At 35.9% G+C, this 20,256-nt stretch overlaps 1 protein-coding gene across 4 annotated transcripts; it reads left to right on the forward strand.

Annotated features, from left to right (window-relative positions):
* The first annotated feature begins 347 nt into the window (after nt 1-347).
* Nucleotides 348-20,256, forward strand: LOC134533214 (serine/threonine-protein phosphatase PGAM5, mitochondrial-like). 4 transcript variants are annotated; one of them, XM_063370605.1, is made up of 6 exons: nt 348-568; nt 5,908-6,107; nt 11,996-12,210; nt 15,515-15,648; nt 16,856-17,021; nt 20,097-20,256. In XM_063370605.1, exons 1-6 carry the CDS (start codon nt 429-431, stop codon nt 20,139-20,141), a joined length of 900 nt encoding a protein of 299 aa, XP_063226675.1. In that variant the 5' UTR covers nt 348-428; the 3' UTR covers nt 20,142-20,256. The 4 variants fall into 4 exon arrangements, with proteins under 4 accessions (XP_063226675.1, XP_063226676.1, XP_063226677.1 ...); XM_063370606.1 differs by having other exon boundaries at nt 15,518-15,648; XM_063370607.1 differs by having other exon boundaries at nt 353-1,177.

A 20,256-nucleotide genomic window follows, 5' to 3' on the forward strand; every position in this document is an offset into this window, starting at 1 on the left:
GTATCATACCCCAGAAATGGGGTCAAAGGATATGAAAATAAATAAATAAATAAATAAATAAAGAATAAAAAATTTGTTTGGGTTTGTTATTTGTGTTATGTGTTGTCTGTTCATTCATCACGTAATAGTACATAATGAACATAATTCATCCCGTTTTATTACATAACTTAGTACTCTGCCACTTTTCTACTGTCAATGTACGTCGTCTGCGAACAAAGCACTGTTTGCCTACCATTCTGTCAAATTCAATTGGAATCAAAGATGACCTCCCACTAGCAGTCTATATATCTCTAGGTCGTTGATTTTACTTCCATGGTGTTTAATAACTTTGTAATCTTTGATTATTTATGTTACTCTATGGTTGTTTTGTTTACGGTATAATTTGGATTTGTAGAATGAGTATTGTTTGAATTGAAATTTTGTGAATTATGCGCCGTATATTAAGTTTTAGAAATGTAGTTGGTGTATCAGGTGTTTGTCTTGGTTCTGTAATATGGCATATCGGCAAAAACAGTAAAGATACAGACAATCTAGTCTCAAATGATAAATGGGACCATAATTGGGACAGGTAAACATTTTTTTTTTTTTTTACATTTTGAATTTTGGAGATAAAAGATACCGTTACCACAACATTATTTGAGACAAAGGAATTATTACGTTTGATACACAAAATGATAATAGCTTTTATACGTCAGGTTATGTGGTATTCCATGTAACAATTCGGCGCTTTGCGTTTCCATTCTGCTAAAACTAATTGCTGTCGAGGGTTGACGCTTGGGTTTGAATAAACTATAAGGAATCACGTAATTTTTTTAAAGTTATTATTTATGTTATATTGCGTTGCAATACCCAAATTAAAAATATACACATTCTTATGTTTGGGAAACCACTGGATCAGTAATGCAATTTAATCACAACATGATGACACCTGCTTCACTGCATAGACTATCTAAAGTGATCTACAAATGGTTATTTCTCAGAAACCAGTAGGAATTAAGAAACACTGTTTACAGTGAAAAAGGTATTTTCAAAATTATTTTGTTTACCAAAAACCAGCGACCAGCGACTCGAGAAAATTACCACGTTATCGACTATTTTTACAAATTGAACTCAAGTGAAAACGCTGACACACACGGGAAAGCAAAAAAAAAATTGTGGCGGCTCCTTCAATGCACAGGTATTGTAATGAAACTTGTTAACAGCAATTTCTCAGAAACCAGTAGGAATATAGAAACACTGTTTTCAAGGTTAATATAGGAACATCTTTAGTGTTCAGAAAATATATATATTTTCAGATTTGTATTTTCACTTTAAGTAAAAGCCCCTGTGTAAGAATATTACATTTCATATTTTAAATGTTATTTCCTTATAAACAGTATCTTATGCAAACAAGCTTGAGACTCTTCCCTATCCAAAATGCCCTATTCTTGCTCTTGTACTGTAAGAATGTACAGGTCATAATTACTTCAGCATCACCTCGTTGATGTCTATCAATATCCCTATCATATCACTATGCAAAGGTATAACATTTTTTTTATTATTAGCAGACCTAATCTCACCAAACCCTTCTCATTGTTTTTATCACTGCAATGATGGCAAAGCTAACCTGCCTTGGTAAATATTTACTTGGGCGGTATTTCCGAAAAAAAATGTTAAAAATCCGAAAATACCTTTATATAATGATCTTCAACTTCCTCTTTTCATTAAAAGCGGCGGAGATTAGAAATTCCAAATACTTTAGGAGATATCGAATTTTTTAATTTCTTTATATGTAGTTGAGCGGTATTTGCGAAAAAAAATGTTAAAAATCCGAAAATACCTTTATTATATGCTCTTCAACTTCCTCTTTTCATTAAAAGCGGCGGAGATTAGAAATTCCAAATACTTTAGGAGATATCGAATTTTTAAATTTCAGCACAAAACCAGCGCATTCCTGTGGCGTGCGTGGACCATTGTTTCTTGTTTACGTACGAGTATTTTTTTTTATTGGATAATGATGTCACGTGATTGTTCGTGATAGGCCAGAATTCAAATTAACTAATACGTGATTATTTAGTTCAATTATTGTTTAAAACGGTGTTTAATTACCGCCTCCAACTTAGGTGAGTTTTTAACGTTTCTAATTTTAAAGTCTTATTTGTTTTTTTGATATTGTTGCGCAAGTAATAAGTAACAAAAAAATTTACCTCAGTTGTTACTGTACATCCTTTGTTACGGGTTTGTTAGGTAAGGTTAGTTACATTATGAATAATTTAAAACTAAAGAATAATTAAAATTAATTCACATTATTTTTAATATCACCTTAGTTTGAAAGTATTTATAATGTAACTGACCTGACCTAATCGACCATTTTAGTTTACTGTTCACCCTTTGTCCGGGTTTGTTTGGTCAGGTCAGTTACATTATAAATATTTTAAAACTAAACAGCCATTAAAATTAATTCACAAAATAATTTTTAATGTCGGCTTAGTTTGAAAGTATTAATAATGTAACTGACCTGACCTAATCAACCATTTTATTAATTACGCATTCACGATTCACGTATTCACGTCTCACGAACACACGGCAAAATAACAAATTGGCGCCGCTCGAATGGTTCCACAGGTCTTGTATTGCAAAATTAAAAAATTCGATATCTCCTAAAGTATTTGGAATTTCTTATCTCCGCCGCTTTTAATGAAAAGAGGAAGTTGAAGAGCATATCATAAAGGTATTTTCGGATTTTTAACATTTTTTTTTTGCAAATACCGCTCAACTCTAATGATGAAATTTAAAAATTCGATATCTCCTAACGTATTTGGAATTTCTTACCTCCGCCACTTTTAATGAAAAGAGGAAGTTGAAGAGCATAAAATAAAGGTATTTTCGGATTTTTAACATTTTTTTTCGGAAATACCGCCCAAGTAAATATTTACCCCTGCCTTAAGAAAAACTAGCCGTTTTTTACATTAACTAATTTTATGATTCATCTAACCAAAGAAATTAAATATTTCACCGAACATTGCAAATAAAAGACACACAACACACTTCTTGCCTACCTAACACAGCAAACAAAATGCACATTAAAAATACTAAAAATCACAAATATTGGTTTTTATGGCAATAATTGTTTACTGTCAATATAGCTTTTGTATATATTAAATTTATGCAAAAAAAAATTGCCATTTGACCATTTAATTTATTCTTTATCGTGAAACATGAACGGTCGTTTCCTGGGGCTCAATTCTGAAATGCACACTGCGAGTAGGCGGTGGGCGTGATTGTTGTCGGGTTTCCTGCCTGCGAAGCATTTCGTGGTATTCTCTAATACTAACGACAAGTCATGGGCACTCTCTACAATCATTGTGTCATTTTAGAAACTCCACAGTTATGAGGCAATACCCATTAATGACAGTGCCTGCTTTTTGACTAGTTCATTCATGAGGACTGTGATTGTAGCCTCGTGCACAGGAGCTTGGAAGTTGACGAACTGTGACGAGCTGCGGTCGAACTCCCGCCTGTGGCTTGTCATTAGTATTTGAAATTACCACAGTGAGTCTTTCAGGTAGGAAACCCGTCATCGCTTTGCTGAACCAAAGTGGCAGACCCACGTGATACAGCATAAACCTATATATATCCCAATTCGTAAACATTGGGGGAATACCAATCGTATTGGTGTGCCAAATAAACATTTTTAGTAACAAAACTATTCTCGAATAAAAATTGTAAACTCAAAAAGTCTTATAAAGGCGTAATCACAACTTAAAAAATACATTAGACATTTGGCATTACTGGTGTTGTGCCTTGATAGTGCATTGGCAAATCATTTAACGCAAAAAAAAAATTGAAATCTGCTTAGTAGGTATCGCTATAGTAAAAACACTCCACACAAACACAATGAAATACCTTAAAACAGAAAATTATATTAAAAAATCATACAATTTGTAGGATTTGCACTTCTGCAGGTATGTAATTATGGCTGCTGTGATCATTCCTTTTATGCCGTGGAGGGAATAGTAAACCTGTTGGAATATTTTATATTTTAAATGAGACTTGCCTGACAACTGAAAAATACTATTATATGCTTTTAAATGGGGCAACTTTGATCACCACGGTCAGTAATTATCTAGCCTTCGCAGCAAACTGCATCAATGCACAGGAAAAGGATACACAATTTAACAAACAGGAACCAAGTGACTGTAATTAATTTTTTATGGCAATTTTAAGAATTTTAGCATTTACTCATATTGTCTTCCCCATAATTATCCTTAGCTCACTCTCCATTCTACAAATTTCTTATATTAGGAATTGAAAAATGATCATTAATGATGTAATCAAGCAACATTATTAGTAAAAAATATGTATGATTTTCTGAGTTCTTTTCTTATTTGGTTTTCACATTAGCCGCTACTTTCAAATGTTACAAGTGCAAAAAGAATTTACCTATTTGAGAGAGAGTAAAAATCTTAGTCACAGGCTGTGCTGGTGTTAGTTTTGGTGTGCAAATAAACAATGCCATGAATTCATTGAAATATCCAAATAATTGTACAATTTCATAAAAATTAACATTGTTACAATAACTGAAAACTACAAAAAATTGACAATTAAAAATGACACATTCATAAACCAAATGAAGAGATCTTCACAATTAATGCAACATGGCCATTGTTAACAGCGAGAGCATTCTCTTGATGAATTTGAAAATGACCTTAACTTGGTCAACAATGAACTCACAGTCTTATTAGACATGATAGATTCTGTGATATTTTTGTTGCATTAAAAAACTGTGTTCGTAACTCTGTGAGTTTTTTGAAGATCAAGTTACAAAATAGGAAACATTATTAAACTTAAAAGTTTATCTTGATCAGGACAGTAATGCTTCTTTCAGATAGCCTGTTGGTATATATCTGATCAGGAGTAAATGCTTTATTTAATCTAAACAAAATCATATTTTGATTCTTATATTGAGTGATGTGTCCCGATTAATTGCTTGCTGACTATACACAGGTGGTATTAAAGATGTGTTTCCTGCATAATTAAAACTTACACAACATATGGACTAATCTGTGGACTCATTTAAAAGCTAAATGAATATGCGATGCTTATGTAAAAACAGATATATTCACTATGATGCGTTATCCATGGATATTTTAGCTAATAAATCATTTAGGTTAACGTACAGAAACAATCATTATGTTAGCATACATAGAACTTGTTTTGTTTTCAATTTAAAATTATTATCTTATACTTAATGGAATATGCTTAACACATAATTGTAAGTGTATTGTTAACCTTAAATAGTGTAACTTTAACCATTAAACCTAATTTGGTTTAAGGAGAAATCTGGACTTACTGACTTTATTAGTTGAAATTACGTGTGCTCTCCCTGAAGTAATTCATAGATCTGCTGCTAGTTTAGTGATGATTGACAGGTACTTAAAAACATGCCTTTAGAGAAAATAAAAAGATAAAACTGTTAAAAACAAAGTTGTTTCAGTATTAAAGGCTGCTGTTAAAATTTGAAAGATGATTTTTTTATTGTGCTTCACATGATATTATCTGTGTCCAAATTGAAGAGAAAAATTTCTTTACTTTGAATTTCTTTAGAGCAATTAAGTCATAGCATAGTGCATTCTTTCTTGACCATGGTCAGTAGACTGTAGTCTTCTGAGTTTGGATGTCGTTCATTAACAATTTACTTCTAACATGGCGAGTGCAACATGTGCCAAAATGTAGGAGATGAATGACATCGAGACTTAGCTTAAAACCATAAGACTACAGCCAAGTAATTAAATTTTTAATATTTGTTTTGTTTGTATCATGTTAAACTTCATGTGTTACAAATTATAACAGATGTTTATTAAATATGGATATGGAATCATGTTGTGTTTATTAGCTCGTTATAAACCTTTATTTTCTATTTTCCAGGCGGGATCCAAAATATCTTACCAAGCCGTCAAAGCAGTCTCAAAATGTTCCAGACAGCCAGGAGGGTGGTGACAGCTTGGTGTCTGTATCATCTGTGAAAGACTACAGGCCAGTTGCCAAAAGAAACATTTTGCTCATACGTCATGGCCAGTATAACCAGGATGGCATGACGGACAAGGAGAGGACTTTAACACACTTGGGTAATACTTGGTGTGTTGGTGTAGCGTGACTGTGTATGCATGGTTCTCTTAGAAGTACATGGTGATGTGTGCAGGTCATTATGGAAGTATTTTTAAAAGAATTTCCTACCAAAAATTTACATCAGAAACCAACATGACCCAACTGAAATTTCAGTTCCTGTTGTGTGAAAGATATATCAGTGTATTCTATTGGATCTTGCTGGTGTATGTTGTAAACACAATGGGTCTATAGGATTTCAGTGTTTTTCGTGTGGAAAAAATTCAGCCACAAACCAAACTGTGTATTCTGTTGTCCTGGCCCACCAAATCCTTTTGCTTTTATGTGTTTTCTGTTGTAAACAATATTTTAACAGAATGTGTTGAATCTTATAGTTACTTTTAGTAAGAAGTCATTCTTTTTTGTTGTTGTTTTCTAGTATTTTCCATTGGATTCTGTTGGCTTTTATTGTAAATGATTCTATTGGCTTTTATTGTAAAGCATTCTGTTGAATTCTGCTGTTTTCTGGTGAATTCCACTGGGTTTTTACAACAGAAACCAACAGGAAATCTTGTTTTTTCCTATTGTAAATTTGTTTTTTTCTGTTGTTAGTTCTTTTTTTATTTGTTAAACTTGCAATTGGGTTTTCACTCGGTGGCAAGAAATTCTGTCCTTGCTTTCATACTCTCTCTCTTCTGGTGTAAATTTTTGGTAGGCTGTTACTGTTGATATAGTAACAATGTGCATTAAGTAGGTATATGTATTAAATGTTGTAGTTTTGTGTTCAAATTTTAGAACTTTTCAATGTCAAAATCATCTTGGCACTCCACGAAGGTTTATATTATCACTAGTACCAAGATTTTAGACACCTTACATAGGAGTGACATGAGTTTAGTAGTATGTGCTATATTGATCTGTAAATTGCTTTTGTTATCTCTTGCTAGCCTTAATGTCACTATAAACAGGATTGCTTTTACCACTTGTATAGTAGCTAACATTATTAACCTGTGTGAATAAGCTTTCACTTGTTAGCTGGGAATACAACAGAATACATCATCCATTCAGTTTGTTACAATACTTGATAAAACACAAAAAACATCAGTCCGCCATGATTCTGCAAAGACTACTGTATCACGCCTGCCAACTGATTCTCATAGAAGTAAATAATCACTCCTTCCCCTGAATAACCTTGCTGGTTTAACAGATTGCCTATGAGGTGTACCACTTCCCCCAGCCAGCGTCGCATCTAGCTGAGGCGCCTTCGGAGTTGAGCTGATTCCCTGGAAACTTCGTGACCTGGGACTGATTGTTCTTGTGTAGTTCCTTCTGCGTCCTGACTCAGGGACTCTCACTGGTACTTCCCTACGAATGTGAGGTGCGGACTCCCGCAGCAGGATACCTCAAGTGCAACTGGTCAATATGTCTTCGTAATCACATTCCTTCATTTGTCAACACTGAGTACGACCTTGGCCCAGTCACCTCGACAGTGATTGCGGCAAACTATCTTGGTCATCAGCCTGCGTTCAGGGCATAGATCAGATCCTGGGGAGTAGACTGTCATGTTGCTTTCATGCCCTTGGTCTCCTTTTTTGTCTGTCATCTCTTGAGGGCTCTTTAATGTCATTAAAAAAATTAGCTGACCAATCAAGTTTCAACATTAAGAGGTGTAATGGAAATTGTATAAATTGTGTTAAATTACCTAGACAAAACTTCTGATAATGGTATAGCCATAGTTTACACTTAAAATACTTATAAGTTTTGTTTTAGATTTACCAATCAAAGAGAGTTGTTCTGTTTAGGGGATTCTTTAATTTTTACAATCACTATGAAAAAGTATTATGTGTTTTGTAATGGAAAAGGTGAAAATTCAGATCATCTAAACTCTAAAGTAATAATTGCTTTATTGAAGCAGTAACATATTTCAAACTTTTACAATGGCATTGCAGGAAAGATTTTGTTTGTTTTCACACACGTGTGTGCAGAAGAAGGGCATATTAACTTTGTGGTGTCAGAGCGCTAATTCTTCTTCAAGCACATCTTTGCTTGGTGCTGTTGCTGTAGGTTCCAATCTCCTGGGTAAGGAAATGAAAGTGTAATGTTTTCTTGGACTAAACTTCCGACACCTGTCTCCTTCATATGAAGACGTGTTGTAATACAAGTCCGACGGAAACCCTACAGTACTACCTCCGCCATGTGAATGGCCCACTGAAGCTGCACCAGATACTTGTTGCTACCTCTCGCATGGGGTAGGAGCGCACCTCATGCACAGGGCTCTCGTATTGCAGACCCATGCGGCGTCTGCCTACATGGTACACTGCCACCAATTTTGGTTGTGCTATTAATTTTCTGAGAACAGATACTGAGTTATCTACTAGTTAAACTTTGAAAAAAGTGGCATCAGAAGAAAAGATTCTTGCCTGGCCGGACTATCGCTTCGTAGCCAAACTCCGACAGCGTGAGCCATGCTCTGCAATGCTACTGCGTGTAAACATTTTAGACACCAATCTTTCAAAACTGATTACAGAGTATACCTTGTTTTTATTATTCAACCTAAAATTAGGACAATGACTAAATATCCATGTACAACCTGCCTCAGGGGGGAAGCTACATGTCGATTTTCATTTTAATTTCTCTCTCTAGGGCAAACAATGGTAGGATAAACAACTTAAGAACAGACTAATTTTTTGAGAAAAGAAGCTGTTACAACCATGTTTAGGAAAAAAATTTAGGACAAGCAATTGCATTGTGAAGGATATTTAGGGGCACTGAGATTTTTTCTCTTTTGTTAACGATATTGTTAGAAATATATTGGTGCACCACGGTCTCCGGGCCACTAGCGGCTGTTTTAAAATCTTTTACATAAAGTAGTATGTTTGTTGTAAAGTTGTTTTACTTGTGTTAATTTTCTATAGTTTTTTGTTCTAAAATTGTTTTAACCTTTAGACTAAGGTCATAAATTTTGGGGTGGACATATTTTGGACAAACAATCCATTGCCAAATTAGATGCATATATAGTGACAGAATGAACTGCTAAGTACACATAAAGTACCAACACATTTGTGCTAGGCCACTGTGTAAAGCTTGTTAATTTAGAAATTCATTAGACATAACTGTTGTACAGAAATTACTGGGTCCAAGAAACCAGGACTGTATTTAAACTGGTGTTTGTACATTTTATCTGTGGTGCACAGCACAACATGAGCGCGTAGATAAATAAAGTACTTGTATGGATCTGTCATCAGTATCCCCATGTCGAACCCACTCATTGGAAATAACACCAGTGTGCCCCAAATGTTTGGCTACTTCGCATATTTACAACTAGACAACTGTGCAACCTGAAAAGAGAGGTACGTGTATACTTTTTTTTTTATCACTGCCTCTTAAACTTTCCGAGATTTTGCAGAGGCCTGACTTTAGCATCCACTCAACCTTGTCGTCATACCTGCCCTGTTGTATTCGGCAGAGTTTATTGTCTGCTTTACAGATGTATGACCTTCAACAGATATACACATCATTCTTTCAGTGCATCTTCAACAAATAACCAGCTCACATTGTAATCCTTACCTTTGTTTCACATTTGAACCCACCAATAAAATTATAATTTTCCATCACACCTGTAGTAGGCAGATTATGAATTATGTACAAACTTTGTACTACATTGTGGTCGTTGTCACTTGTGTGAGCTCATTCATGAAGCTTTGATAGAAAAATAATTTAAATTTATTATTAGGTCGTTGGTGAAACTTCTCAAAGGCCTCTGTAATGACAAACTTTGGTTGTAAATCAAAAACTCATTTTGTTTATATTTTATGTAATGCTGTTGGTTGTTATATGACTTGAAATTACCTAGTACAATAATTGTGGCAATGTTATATGTTAATCTTAAACATATACTTAAAAAAAAACTCTTTATATATTGATGTAGGTAGTTAGTGAACTAAAATTCCGAATCAACAACTGTTAAGCCCCACACCCACCTGTAGCAAAAATTTTTTCTCTCAGCTTTAAGTTACAGTAGATACAGAAAGATACAATGGAAGTAATTTACAAATATCTATGATTGTCTTATACACTTATCCACACTGCCAACAACTAAAAATGACAGAGAATCCGTCTTCACCAAGACATACCTTCACAACCAATCACATACATGCTAGACACTCTGCCAATCAGGTCATACCTTACGATACATGAACACAGTTTTTCATACTTATAACTTTAGCCTTTACATTCTTGGTCTCATTCTTATTTGTTACTATGAATAACTCGTAAGTATAATTTTATCCCTGAATTCTCAGACTGTGTGGAGAACATTCGGACTTCTGTCTCACTTTAACCCTTTGGGACATTGCCTGCTTCTCTTTGTGACAACTCTTGCGTAATCCAGTCGACACACATCTCACACCAAACTAAAAAATACAAATATAAATAAAACATACCAGAAAAATCTTCTTTCTTCTTATCTTCTTTAACCTAACCTACCAGCAAAATATTTAATTATTTCTTTAGTGTCTTCATAAAAATCAAGTAAACAACACATAAATGAAATATACTTATTATACTTATACACACATTAGATAGTTTATTATGAGAAAAAGAGGGGGGGGGGGGGGTTTATACTGGACAAAAGACCATCCTTACTGTAGTGGTACGATGTAGGCAGACTATACGCAGTGCCAAGATATATTGCTGTAACTGTGCTAATTTTAGGTTAAAGTAACTGTTGGGGTAACTTTTCTTTGTTTTTTTTTTTGGTGACACATGTCCTGTAAGAATTTTGTTTGTTGCAACGTGTTTCACTGGAATATTTCTTCAGGAACCAGTTTTAAAACACCATCCTCTCATCCATTCAAGCTAAGAGAAAAGGACTAGTTCTCAGTGTGAAGTGCACACAAAACTAAGTCCATGGAATAACAACAAAGTTTGTAGGCTTGGTAAAAATTATTTTTGGAGGTTGTTATGTCAGCCCTGCAATCTGGTATTATAGATTTTTTTAAAAAATCCTTTCAAGACAAAGACCAGTCATTTTAATGTTGCTAGAGCAGTCATTTTGGCTGTCACCATGTTGACACATGTATTTTGTTTATAATCATTCCCACTCCCTAGCCAGTAGAAAGAAAACTACAGTGCGTACACAATGACCCCCCTCGTTCACCTTGCAACAATCTGCTCAGTTCCCAGAAGTCATGTCTACATGGCTACGGTATGCCCTGAGTCAAGAGTTTTAATTCTGGATCCGTGTCACCTTCAACCACATGGTGGTGCCCTTAGCAATACATCGACTCATCAACGTATGCCCCGTGACCCCAATATCAACATGTAAAAATAAAATATTTATAATTTCCTCCTGTAAAATAATACTTTTTGCACATAATGATTTTTCAGTTTATAGGCTGATAGTAACCACTTTTAAGTCTAGGATAGGTATCTTTCTTTAATTTCTGGGAGCATAAATCCATTGCATCTCAGTTAAAATGTTTCAACGGAAACTTCTTTCCATTTATTGTTTTGAGTTGGATGGTTGAAATGTATCAATTTCGGACGGGCAACTCCAGGAAGACTTTTTGGGAGGGGCTTTCGTATAAAGAAGGATGCAGTTGTGAAACATGACATTAAATAAGTCAGAGATAAGCTTGGAATATTTACAAATTTATGGTACCAAATACTGAACTTTTTTAATAGTTTCATACAACTTTTGATGAAATTAAAGTTATCATAAGAATTTAATAATTTAAGTTGACATAAATATTCTTACAAAAAAAATTTCTGCTGTAGTTTGCACAAATTTATATCATGAAAACTGATGTCTGTCATGTGTGCTGTTGAATATTTGCAGGTAGCTGTGTGTATGTAGTTACAGTATTGCTGTGTGTGATAATGCACGTTTCGGGAATATATCGTTACGTTTCAGGCAGGAAGCAGTCAGAGCTGACCGGCCGCAGGCTGAGGGAGCTGGCGTACCCGTACACGATACTGTACCGGTCGACGATGACGCGCGCGAGGGAGACGGCGGAGATCATCGAGCGGTCGCTGCCCGCTCTGCCGGTCGAAGACAGCTCCTTGCTGGAGGAGGGGGTCCCCTTCCCCCCCGAGCCTCCCTCCAGCAACTGGAAGCCTGAGCTATATGTAAGTGTGCAAGCACTCATCTGACGTCCCCATCTAGCTTCCAACCACCTCTCGTGACTTTTGATTGATACACTTGTGATTGGTCTTCCACCCAGTGGCCAAGGGTCACCCCTCACTGCCTCCATTCTTTATTCTTCCAATTCCTGAAGCCTCCTTAATTCCTTCCCTCCTCACACAGTCAGGATCTTTCCCCAAACACATTCCACTCATGATCCCTCCTCCCTCTGTTCAACCCACCTCTCAGCTTTCCCCAACCCTCTGCCTCATAATCCTTTAATCACCTTAAGCAGTTTCACCAGTCTTTCTACCTTTCTTCTCCTTTGCAGTGTGTCCCACCCTAGCTCATTCATTATCACTGATCTCTGCCTTCCCAATCTCGTTGCCCTGCGTTGCACCCTTTCAGCTCTTTAATTTCCAATAATCAATAACCTTATAATTAATGCAGAACATTAATAACTGTTTTTGACATTGAAGGGGTAATACATTCACCCAAATACTATTGTCAGCATTAGCTTGAATAGTATAGAGAATTGGCCTGCGAGTAGACAATACCAAATTACTCTCTGTTCTTCAAAGTGGAATTATATGTAAACTCTTTCTCTGTTCTTTCAACTTTCGTTTGCCTCTGCTTTGCTTTATTATTTTCTCACTTAAATTTTGTATATTGATATCTGAGTTATAGGTACTAGCTTTACAAGACCTAACTTTTTTTTGTGCTTGAAAGTATCAGTGATATAGAAGTGGGTTTTTCCAATAAATTCACATGTAGGGGAGGGTGGGGCACAGTGAAACAGAAATTATGTTTTTCATTACATGAATTTTTTATTGAAGACTGTATGTAAAATTTATATACAGATCATACCAGAGTAGTTTTCTCTTTCACATACTATAGGTACAAAATTTTTAAAATCAATTTGTATAGTGCAAAATTTAGTTTAAATTATCTTCCACGTTTGTTTCACTGTGCCCCATACCTGGGGCACAGTGAAACACACCATGGGGCACACTGAAACATACTCTCTCTTTGCAGCGACATTTTACCAGCTGATGCTTTAAACTATTTCAGTATGTTGTCCACAAATACAACTTTTTTTTAATAGGATAACAGGCCAATATTAATAAAACAGAGCTTCACTTGTAATCAAAACAGACAAAATGATTAATATAAATCGTGAATAAATGAACTATCTTCATAATTGTCCACAACAATGGTTTATTACTAACTTAGCCCATATTAAGTGAAGTAAAATCAATTCCGAAAGTTGTATAACCTTGCTGTCGCATCGTTTTACCACCACAAATTGGTGCAGGGAGAAGCATCTTTATTTGCCTGTGATGCACTGTTGCCACATCTTCAACTTGTGGTTTCATGAATGTGTTTGTCTTCTTAGAACATGCTCTGAAGAAACTCACTTCGTATTCATTGTCACTGTCCTGGTCTTTGGTAACGATTCCTATGTAGAACTTCTTTCTTCCTGAAGTGTCAAATTCCACTAAAACATAATCATCTGCTACTGCATCTCGCTCAAATTCTTCGAAAGCATCTGGCTTTAGTGATGATAGCATATTCTCTACAAATTCTACTTCATTGTCTGAATCAACTAGCACCATAGCTTCAGTACCACCATCGCTAGATTCAGAATCCTTTTCTCCTTCGCAAATAATTTCCTCTTCACTATTTTAGGCTTGGCAATGTTTTTTTTTTTTTTTTTTTTTTTTTTCGTTTGTGCTTTTGCCTTAAGTTCTGGTGTGCTAGTAGCAATAATACTTTTTCCTTTCTTGCGGCCCTTCTTCTCATTTTTACTTTTACTAGCTTTAGGATAACCACATACAAGCTCAGGGCTGAAGTTAAATGTTGTCCTCGTGTCTTGGATAGGATGTGATTCAGACAACGCTTCTTCATGTGCATTGATAGAGCGTGGTTCAGACAGATTTTCTACTGCTTCGATATGATTTGATTCATTGTCATGCCTACTAGTTGACTGCCCTTGTTCAACTGCTTGGATAAGATGTGATTCTTTATCATGCCTACTAGTCGACGCTCCTTGTCCTTCGATTGTTGGCTGTGGGTCTTGTTCCAGGGGTGCTTCATAAGGTCGGTCAGTAACAAAACTGCAAGCAAAGTCTGCTTCAGTAAATACGTACCTGCTGTAAGGGAAAATGCCTGTTGTACGAAAAGCAGCAGTTATATTTGCTGGCGTCATTGCCTTTTGATGAGCTACACTCACTGCACCAGCAACATTGTAGATGGAGAAGGTTTGGCCAGGGTGTTGCATTAGCTAGTTGTCAACAGCAACATTATAATATGTTTTAAATTCTTTGAAAAACCCCACATCTAGAGGTTGAAACTTGTTTGCGGAGTGTGGGGGGAATGTGAGCACTGTGACACCATTATTCTTTGCTAACTCTAGAACTCCAATAGACAAGTGGCTCTCGTGGTTGTCATAGATTAGCAGTGTTGGAGCTTGTTTCGAGCTTTTAGTGTGCTGTATGAAGTGCTGCATAATACGAAGAAAGAGTTTTATAGAGGAATTTTTTTTATCTTACATAATATATTTCTAAGTGCTGATTATATGGGGCACACTGAAACGTTTCACTGTACCCCATCCAAGCATGTTTCAGTGTGCCCCATAGGTAGTGAAAGTGAAAACTAGGTTGTGACATAGAAAAAAATCACAAGATATAAATTTAACTCTCTTGTTTTGTAGACAGTACTTAGAAGATTCCGCTAAAATTAACAGATATTAAAAATTCACTCACAATTATTTTTAATAACAAATAATGTAAACATTGGCAAAATTACTTTTACTGCAAAAATATGCTACAGAGAACGAACGAAGTATCCTCTTTATGGCAGCCATGTTGAAACTAGTTTTACAGGTACAAGGCAACAACAGAACTTGCCACTAGGAGCGCCAGATGTGTTCGTGCCAACTGTCCAAAATTATCGTGTTTGTTTCAGTCTGCCCCATGTTCCACTGTGCCCCACCCTCCCCTATTATTTGACTGCAAAGAAATTCTAAAATACTAGTTGATGTCACATGGTTTATGACTGCCATGGTCATCAGAGATAACACTATGCAATGTGTCCTGTAATGCAGTGGACAGAAGGTGCATTCAAAGTGTGAGTCTTGTATCACCTGTAGACTGCTAAATTATTGAAGTCCTAGAAGGTACATCAGCTCACTGTATTTCCGGTGAACTGTTGAAAATGCTAATGAATTTAAAAATGAATTTATTTTAGTTTTAGTTGTTTTTTTCTATTAGAGTTTTGATGTAATGTGTATTTTTTTTGTGGTGATAGCAGTATTTCCAAGATGGTGCTCGCATTGAAGCAGCGTTCAGGAAGTACTTCCACCGAGCCAAGCCGTCACAGAAGGAAGATAGTTATGAAATTTTTGTGTGCCATGCCAATGTCATCAGATACTTTGTTTGCAGGTGAGGCAATTCACTAAGTGATAAAGTATTTTGTTATTGTTGTGGATAAATATAAGTTTTCAGATAGTTGATTTAAAATAATCAAAATTTATTGTTCTTTTTTAGTATTCATTCATTAGAAAATTTGCCTCCAGTACATTTATATCCATTTACTCATATTCACAGTTTTGTGAGGAAGCTGATAAAAGCCTTGCTTAGCTGCAAAACTTTAATGTATAAAGTACATTTTCAAAACAAGTTTTTCACATCCAATGTTAGTCTTGTACTATGAATCTTGTTTAACTAGATTACAGGCCAACTTAATTTGCTATACATGGTGTTTTTTTTTAATCTAGAAGCTCAGACAAATTGTGTCACTTGCCTAAGCTCTACAAACCCCCATATCTAACATCTCACGTCTCCATGGAACTATTTAGTAAGGTCACCAGGGATGTCTAGGTCATGAAAGTCACGAGAAAGTCTTGAAATAAAAAGTAAAGGAGGAATTACAGTAGCCACGCATCTAGCCAAGCGATTTACAACATGACTTCATCCGTCCGCCAGAATATTTTCCCAAAAAAGTGCTGCTAAAAATTCATGTTTTTTTTTTCCGTGGAGATTTATATAGATGTTTGCTATTTATTTCGTGTTTATGTGCAATGAAATAATATGCATTGTTTATTTGAAATAAAGATAATCATTTTGAATGCTTGATAATTGTTATTTAGGAATAAAATAGTAAAATTAAAAATAAACAGAAGATATAACCGAACATTTGAATTGTTAAGAGAACCAGTCACACTGTCAGTTTTTTATTAATTTTTAACAAATGGCAAAAAAGAATTAAACTTAAGACAAACTGAAACAAATTATGTATTCAAAATTTTTTTAAAATAAGCTATGCAATATTTTTTCAAAACTTTTCTTCAGATTTTAAATTTTTCTTCAAAAAGCTTTTAACCAGCCAGTTGGAAACCCCTACTCTGCAACATAAAACGATACTGAATAGACTGCAGCATCACATATTATCATTGGAAATTATGAACATTCTCAGCCGATCCCCAATTCTTTTAAGTTGTGTTATTTATCGTCTCTCACGATGTCACTGTGTACGAGATGTTTAACTCAAATAATAATTATATATAAAATAATTTTGCATTATGCAATTTCACTGTAGTTAAATGTTCATATAGAGCATAAGGTAGTTGTTTGTTGGCTGTGCGACTAGGGCGTTGCAGCTGCCCCCTGAAGCGTGGCTCCGGATGTCGCTGCACCACGCCAGCATCACCTGGCTCACCTTGTACCCCAACGGCCGAGTTGCTCTGCGCTGCTACAGTGACGCTGGCCACATGCCTCCGTGCGTCATGTCGTCTTCTGGGCAGAGCACCAGCAATGTGAGCTATCATCTTGCAGTCAGCATCATCGGGATAACTAAGCCTGAAGATGATGACCGCATGACACAACAATACAATTCAGTTCAGCCATGTTCATTCAAAGTGCTCAGGGCCTCCTTAATTTCAGACTTTGAACCATACACGATAATTCCTAACTATCTAGTTAAAAAATTATACCATGTTTAAATTAGTTTATAGCATGTGGTTTGCTAAAAGTTCTTTTGGTAAGCTATCATTGAGCTTATTTTGCAGTATTGTTAATATGTACCTAGCCAAAATATTCATAAAACGTGAATATTATAAACACCTTTATTGAGTAGGCATCACTAAAATGTGTCTCAACGGTCCTACAAGATGGCCTACCATTTTTAGCAGTTGATCTGGACCACACTATTTATCCCTGTAGACAGTTCACAGATGACATATGCAGACCTGCCAACCCTCCCGCTTTAGGCGGGAGACTCCCGATTTTATACCCTTTCTCCCGCCCTCCCGATTTGTCATTCAAATCTCCCGTTTTTTGGTTCTGTTTCTCTTGAAGTTTCTAATGCAATAAATTTATAGAATTAATATGTTTGTACCATTATTCCGTACAATCGTATAATAACTACGGTTCGTACCATAACGTATAGTTATTTTAATAGCCTAAATGCCCACAATTGTCGGCTAAAACGCTTGGTTAAGCGTACATCTAAGAAAGAAACGTAGTTATTTACGATAATTATGGGAGCTGTTTTGGTACACGTTCGTCATTGGTGTTTATTAGCCAACCAGAAAAAGGTTTCATTTGTTTTCCAAGATGGCGTGTTTTGTCAACATTGTAAACTGTATTTTCGGTGGTGTTGGTTTGAAATAAAGACGGAGTGGATTAATAATGAGTTTATGATACCACCGTTTACATTCGCGCCCAAATTCGCTTCGGTTTGTCAGCCGGCTATGCGTGAATTGTTTGTTCGTCCCCGAACAAATTCGCCTTTATTCGCGTCTGTGCTCACAGACGAAGTGTAGAGGTAGCATTATAGTACAATCTTCGAATTTATTCAACGGTGTATTCATAAAAATATTATTTTGTGGAAGCAGTTGCGTGATGAGTATTTTGAACGCGTTGTTTAGTTGTAGGCCTACTCCGCAATAGGGATTTAATAGAAATGGCGCTAAGTAAGCTTACAGTGAAGTAACTTGCTGTGTACAAGAAGACATTTAGTGACGAATTTCCGTGCATTTTGCAATTGAGGAAAGGTGAACATGCCACATTTTGTTCTTTGTGTCGTGATTTTTCCGTCTCGCATGCCGGAAAGGGCGACATTGTGAAGCATATAAATACGAAGAAACATGCCGTCAATGCTATGACATCAAATCAGAAATTAGACGTTTTTCGTGACAAGTCGGAAAGAAGATAGTGTGACAAAAGCAGAGTGTTTGTCAACGTATTTTATTTTAGAACACAATTTGCCCATTGCTTGTGCTGATCATGCTGGTTTACTCTTTAATTTTTTTTTCAAACTTTACGAAATAAAAAATATATTCCCGCGCCCCCCGCTTTATGGCGGGGAGCAAGTATTTACTCCACTAAAAAACCTCCCGCTTTTGGACTGGCCAAAGTTGGCAGGTATGCATCTGCGACACACTTTCACTTGCACATCGCACATAAAGTAGTACTGCACTGGAATACACGCACTTTGTGTGTTTCCACAAACTTATTGCAGTAAATTTGGTCCTATAATGCCTCACGTCACGTGAGACGTGATCCCAAGCTGGGATGGACCAACAGACTGTGTGGCGGTTTCCTAAATCTCATGAGGCAAGGGGCTGGAAGTTACAAAGATTCATACAGTGTAGGTAATTGTTAATAAGTTTGAAGCGCTGCACTGCCGGAGCAGCAGCCAATCACATTATGCCCTTCAGAAACCCTGCCAGTGTCCTAAAAGGTCTCTATGATTACATTACCACATGTTCTGTAATTAAGTAAATTGTCCTCAAAGATACCATATACACACACTCTCTCTCTCTCCCTCCCCCTCCCCCTCTGTTTAAAAACAAAAGAATGTTCAAAAATGTTGTTTACAAACATGTTAACAAATGAAATCGTTCCACAGCTGTTAGCTAAGCGACTGTAAAATAAACGTAAAAAAATACAGGTGTGAGTCCTCTGTAAGATTCTCAAAACTATTTTTTAACTTATGAAGTAAATATCTAGGGCTGGGGTGCAACAACAGGGGGGGGGGGGGCAAGGGTATTTTGCCCCCCCCCCCCTCACCCCTCTGTAACCTTGAAGTGGGGGCAAACGGGGGCAAAGAAAGTGCTGTGTAATCAATTTTTAGATAATAAAACTGCTTAAATAGCACCATTTTCCACCTTAACCCCCGGACCCCCCGCTTCAATAGGGGGGATCGATGGTTATTTATAGAAAGGTATGTTGCGCCCCTGATCTAGGGTAGTGGTGGCAACAAAAGAGGCAGCTGTTGTTACATCCTGTAATCTAGTGGCAAGTGGAAATAAAGCAAGCACACAGTGTTAATTTATCTTCTGATTTGACATCACTATATTATTTGGCATCTAGAAGGCTGCAGAAAAAGAATCAAGAGTACACTCCACTTGCCAGACAGAGGTGGCTAGGAGCAGTCCCAAAAATTTTACAAAAGAAAACACTGTGACATTAGAAATAAGAATTCCAGGAATTAAATACTAAGTAAATGAAAAGTAAAGTTGTAATATGTACAGGTTGGTGTGTCTACATCTGTTTGTTTCAACCTTTCCTGTCATGTATTTTACAATGCTTGTATCCTGAAGATACTGTCAGTGCTACATGCAGAAACTATAATTTTTTTTTTAAAATATATTTACTGTTTCTGCTCATCATTTATAGTTTTTCACCAATACAACTCAGTGTACATAGAGTTATGTAAATAAATTTAAAAAAAAGTTTATATTACTAATGTTACTGTTAGATTGTGTTTCACTGTTGGAAATTTTTTTTTGAATTTGAACCCAACATTATATGACAGTGTGTTGGGAATCCTTGAGAATAACACACTTATGACAGTACATCTAATAATGTGTTTGTATTTTCCACAGATGTCTGAGATAGAGAACATGATTCGTGCGTCTGCTAGCGGGTGAATCTTGAGAAGACGTCTTGCCTGTCAAGCTTACACATTTGTGTATTTTAAAAATACTTTCATAAACCGTGAAATTGTTTGTACACAGTGAATAAATGTAAATTTTGTTTAATTAA

This window comes from Bacillus rossius, chromosome 6 (genome assembly GCF_032445375.1).
Source record: "Bacillus rossius redtenbacheri isolate Brsri chromosome 6, Brsri_v3, whole genome shotgun sequence".
NCBI classification, from domain to species: domain Eukaryota; kingdom Metazoa; phylum Arthropoda; class Insecta; order Phasmatodea; family Bacillidae; genus Bacillus; species Bacillus rossius.

Excerpts from the sequence above, each read along its gene's own strand:
- LOC134533214 (XM_063370605.1), top strand. The coding sequence starts at position 429 with ATGCGCCGTATATTAAGTTTTAGAAATGTAGTTGGTGTATCAGGTGTT. Across the intron at positions 12,211-15,514 it reads ACTGGAAGCCTGAGCTATAT|CAGTATTTCCAAGATGGTGC; the intron begins GTAAGTGTGCAA and ends TTGTGGTGATAG. Across the intron at positions 17,022-20,096 it reads CTGGGCAGAGCACCAGCAAT|ATGTCTGAGATAGAGAACAT; the intron begins GTGAGCTATCAT and ends TATTTTCCACAG.